At 52.2% G+C, this 5,226-nt stretch overlaps 1 protein-coding gene across 1 annotated transcript in view; it reads left to right on the top strand.

Moving 5' to 3' along the window:
* Positions 1-5,226, top strand: part of CES1 (carboxylesterase 1) — a gene marked incomplete at its 5' end in the record, with an annotated part of 43,125 nt that overhangs the window by 14,701 nt on the left and 23,198 nt on the right. Inside the window, one exon of the mRNA XM_019666815.1 lies at positions 861-1,041. Within this exon, the coding sequence (XP_019522360.1) occupies positions 861-1,041 (181 nt within the window). The remainder of the gene's footprint in view (positions 1-860; positions 1,042-5,226) is intronic.

Raw genomic sequence — 5,226 nt, 5'->3', positions numbered from 1 at the left:
ACTGCCACCACTTAGTAGCTGCGTGACCTAGGACAGGGTAGGTGCCTCAGTTTTCCTGTCTGGTAAATGGGACAATAGTTGTCCCTCTCTCATGAATGGTTTGTTTTAAAGAGCTTAGAATAGTACTTGGCACATAGTTCGTGTGAAGAGTTCTTTTATTTTTCATGAACAAAACAATTACAATGCTATTTTCGCGACTCTCACTTCCCTGCTAAGTGAGCTCTTTAAATGCAAGAGCCATTAATTGTGAGTTGTGTCCACACTCATCCTCAATTCTGATTTAGAGAGCCCTGTAGGTTCTAAGGTCATGTTCGTCAGATGACTGAGGGCTTCTTGGAGGAGGTGGGCTTTAGGCTGGGCTTTGGAAGGTGGGTGAGATTTAGGAATGCAGAGGGAGAGAGAAGGAATATTAGGGAAGATACCACTGGCAGCACATGTGTTTCTTGAGATCATCGTCCACACACACGAGAGAAGATGGGTTCACCACACAAGAGGTAACTGAGATGAAGCTAAAATATTATGCAAGGGCTTCAAATACAGGCAGAGTGTGCTGAGCTGGGTGAGGGGTCCAGACAGGAGGACGATGGGAGTGTTGGGGAGAAGGTGACGCCTTAGCCGCTCCCGTGATGGTATGCTCAGCATGAAGAGGTTTGGGAGGAGGTGGCACTGGGGCTGGGGAGACAGGCTGGGGCAGCCAGGGTGCAGTGACTGGGGTGGTGGCCTGGCCCCAGCTGGGAGAATCGGGGAGGAAAGTGCCTGCCTGCTCCAGCTTTTCTGGAGACGGATGGACTTGGCCGAACGGCCTCCTGGAGTCACAGCCAAGAGGTAGGTGACCAAACCAGACAATCTCTTGAGGTCCTTCCCAGCTCTGCTTCCTGTAACCAGTGGTTGCTTTCTCCCTGTACAGGTGATGGTGTGGATCCACGGAGGTGGTCTGATAGTGGGTGGGGCATCAACCTACAATGGGCAAGTCCTCGCTGCCCATGAAAACGTGGTGGTGGTGACCATTCAGTACCGCCTGGGCATCTGGGGATTCTTCAGGTAAGGTATTGGACTCTCCTCACTGCACATTGGCCCCTAAGTGCNTGTCACAACAGAAGCCCCGGGCGATTTTGGAAGAGGGAGGGCTTGAGGGGGGTGGGGACGGGACGGGGAGGACGGAGCTGAGGGGGTGGGACCAGCACAGCATTAAAGAGACCTGCAGGCCCTGGAGCTGCTGTCCTTCCCTATGATGTGGCTCTTCGCTCTAGGCCTGGTCTCCCTCGCCGCTTCCATGGTTTGGGGTGAGTCCTTCTGAAATACAAATAGCAGGGGCACCTTTGAAAATCCGGGGACGAGGTGGGGGAGAGGAGCACAGAGCAGAGATGTGACAGGTGCTGCTCCACAGTCGCTGCCACTCTCTGGACTGGGAAGCACCCAGCCAGCCAGCCCCGGTTCCGGGAGACGCGGGGCGACAAACCCCCGAGACGCAGCTGCACGTGCTATATGCTGGGGGGGCCACCCGCTAACCTCATGCCTCACAGATGAGGACTTTAAAGAGCTCAGCTTACTTTCCCCACGATTATCATTCCAGATGTGGCCAAATCATGGAGAGTGGCCTCATATTGACCCTGGAGCCAGAGACCGTGTGTTCCAATCCAAGCACAGCACTTGAGCTGTGTGTCTTTAGACAAGATACTTCACCCTTCTGTGCCTCGGTTTCCCCTGTCTAAAATGGGGGTGACAACAGTATACCTCCCTCATGGCAATGATGTGAGAATGGAATGTGTCAGTGTTTTGTTTTGTTTTTCAAAAGAGCGCAGTACCTGGGATGTGTAACTGCAGGCTCTTGTCAACAAAGGGGTTGTTTTAAGGTGTTGTGTATTAACAGAAAATGTGAGGTCAGGAAGGCCAACAGATCAGGAGCCAACTACCATTGAAAAAAAAGTTTGTTCCTCCCAGTTTCTAAGAGGAGGGGGTCACTCCACCATGGTGAGTGTGGGGAAGCCCTGGGGCTGGCCAGTCAGGAGGCAGAGAGGTGAGACGCGGGTAAGCAGGTTTAAGATGTACAAACCAGCCAATTTCAAGGGCAGTTCTCAGTTACCTGTCCCCAGAGTCATTACAGCAGATGGTAATCTAGGCCTGGAGTGTGAGAACCAGAGAAAGAAGGTGGTGGCAGGTATAGGCTCTGGTATGCTGGAAAGGCAAATTGATGACAATCTCTAGGAGCTGGCTATCTCTGGGAGGGGCCATCCCTCCAGGGTTAGCAAGACTCCAGGTGTCAGTGCATCAGAATCAAGAAAATAAAGACACGATTAATATGAGGGTGCAGCAGGGGACCTCAGAATGCATCTGTGCCATTTTATAAGGAAACTGAGGCTCAGAGAGGAAAACGGACTTGCCCAAGGTCAACTGGAAAATCATGCTCTGGAATCTGTCTCGGACTCCTGAATCCACACCCAGGGCTGTGGCCATCAGTGACCTAACAGCCCAGGACCCCTCTGGATTTTGTCTTCTTTCTGGTGGTACACACTCTGAAGGGCATAGAACTGAGTGTAAGGGCAGAGTAAGGAAGGAATCAAATTAGGAGTGGAACATTCCCTGACTGCCGGTTACCCCCTGGCAAGGCCATCTTTAGAAAGTCTCTTCTGGCGGCCTCCATTTCCTCAGTTTTCTCATCTGTAAAATGGGCATATTCATGACTACCTAGCAAGGCTTTTGTGAGGATTAAATGACCTGGACTGCACATCTGGTTCATAGGAAGTGCTCGGTACACAAACATCACGTAGAACATAAATGGTAGCTGCTGCTGTTACTGTGATTGCTAGGCCAACTCACCCAAAGGCCCGCTTTTTCATGCTTGCCAGTTGGGCTCCTGTCTACTTCACCTCCATTTGAAGGTTATCGTTGAGTTTATAAAGGCCAGGCCTTTGTCAAGCCTGGTTTCTTCTTAGGCCTGATCCTCTGAAGCACTCCGCACTCTCAGCACGCTTTCTTGCAGGGCCTACCTGATGCTCCCGTCCCCTACTCCCCACCCCCAGTGGCTCTCCTGCCCTCCGACATCATACACATCCACGGTTGGCGCCTGCATCTTCAGGTAGATGATTGTCTCCTGCGCCCTCACCTGGCCTCCTCCTGGCCCACTTCCTGTGGCGTCTCCTTACCTGGCTGCCTCACTAGCATCTCTACTGTGCCTGTCTAAAGCGGAGCAGGGTCACAAGCCTGCTCCTTTCCCTCCTGTGTCCCCCACCTCTGATCAGGGACCAAACCCTTCTTCAAAAGTCATGATAGACATCACTGTATTCAGTCATTTAAAAAAAAATCCTTCTCATTGTAAAAAATGGAATCTACGTGCAATGCAGAAAACCTGGAAAGCACCAAGAAAAAAGTCACCTGTAATACCACCACCCATGGACATCTGGATATACACACTTCCAAGGAAGTCCAATCTCAGCGTTCGTTGTAATAATTAGCAACCGTAACAAAGGAAAACGACATAGATGGCCATACAAAGGTTTTGTTTGTTTGTTTATTTGTTTTAGCTGAGTTCTCCTGCCACCTGTTGGCAGCTCAGCGGCAGCTCAGCTCAGGCCAGGAATCAAACCGGCGTTCCCTGTTGCTCAGAGCTTGCACTCTTGAGCGAGCTCTTAGCCAACTGAGCCACTTGGCCGGCCTTGTAAGCTGCTTTTCTATACAGTGTCTCCAGTGCCATCGGGTGGTCTTCTATGAGACCACGTCTGGATTATTCTTTTTTGTTCTGGCCACACACTCTCAGGGAGCTGCTGAGCTTTTGTCTGTATCTAAAGGGGAACAACTTGGAGGCTGAAAGGCTAGAAATCAGTTCTGACAGGGAGCGCTTAAAAAACCTGAGGCTACTGGGGATGGACAGGGATGGGAGGGACGGGCACGATCAAGCGTCTGAAAGTTCGGGGTGCGCCACAGAAGGTGGAGCCAGGCCTCGTGTGGAAGCTGCAAGGAGGTGCGTTTCAGCTCAGTGAGGAAGAGCTGTCTGCTCCACAGGAATGGAACAGACAGGAACCTGAGCCCAGTGCCTCTCCCCTCTGGATGACCCTGCTCAGAGCCGCCAGAAGAATCTCTCTGAGCTGATCGTGTCACACTGCCGTACTCCAAAACTGTTCACTGCTGCTCATTTACCCACCAACTAGAGCCCAAACCCCTACCCTCGCATTCGAGGCCCTTGCAGACATGAACTTCTCTCCTTCCAGGACTGTGTTCCACTCGCCATAGATCCCTCTGGTCCGAATGGGCCATTCGCTCTGCGTCAGGCAGGCCTTGCATGCTGGTGTCTCAGGGCCTGGCCTCTGCGCCTTCTCTTCTCTGCTTGATACCTCAGACCCCCTGTTGCATCTCTGCTTGCTGTGTCCTCCCCTGCTGCAAGTCTTAGCACCAAAGTCACCGCCTCTGCGATGCCACCGATCAGAAGGCCTTGCTCCCTCTTTGAACTCCTGTAACGCCTTCCTGGTACCTCTCAGGCCACTGACCACTCTCATCCCAGCAGTAGGGTCAAGTATGTATGTGGCTCACTCGTCTTCCAAGGTTCAGACTTCTGAGAAGAGGGGCTGCCTCTTGTTCATCCTTTTCTCCAGCGTGCAGCTCAGGGCCAGGATCCTAATGGGTAATTCTTTCCAGAGGTTTCTAAGAGTGGAACCCGAATATCTTGTTCTCCCCCAGAAGCTCTCCTTGCATTTATTTTTCACTTTTGCTGTTATACCCCCAATTCCAATTTGCTACTTCAGAGAGCGCTATGAGGTAGGAAGGCGAGTTCACCTCACCTCGCTTTTAATGAAGAAGAAACTGAGGCCTGAGACTTGAGGTGACTCATTTAAGGTCACCAGCCGAAAGTAGCAAGACCCACCTGGAGCCCAGTTCAAACCTTTCACCGCTGATGTGTTTTCATTTCCTCTCCATGTCCTCAGGGCACCCACCCTCACCACCTGTTGTGGACACCGTGCAGGGCAAGGTCCTGGGGAAGTATGCCAGCTTGGAAGGATTTGCACAGCCTGTGGCCGTTTTCCTGGGAGTCCCCTTTGCCAAGCCTCCTCTTGGATCCCTGAGGTTTGCGCCTCCGCAGCCTGCAGAACCGTGGCACTCCGTGAAGAACACCACCTCTTACCCGCCTATGTAAGCCCGGGAATGGCTTTGGCGTCTTTCGGTGGGAATGTCTGCCTCAGAGGCGTGCAGGAACGAGCCAGGCAAGCTCTGAGTGGCTTACACTTGATTCTGGAA

This window comes from Hipposideros armiger, unplaced genomic scaffold (assembly GCF_001890085.2).
Source record: "Hipposideros armiger isolate ML-2016 unplaced genomic scaffold, ASM189008v1 scaffold_479, whole genome shotgun sequence".
Lineage (NCBI taxonomy): Eukaryota > Metazoa > Chordata > Mammalia > Chiroptera > Hipposideridae > Hipposideros > Hipposideros armiger.
The sequence above is the reverse complement of the archived record's forward strand: the minus strand, read 5'-3'. Positions and strand labels throughout refer to the sequence as shown.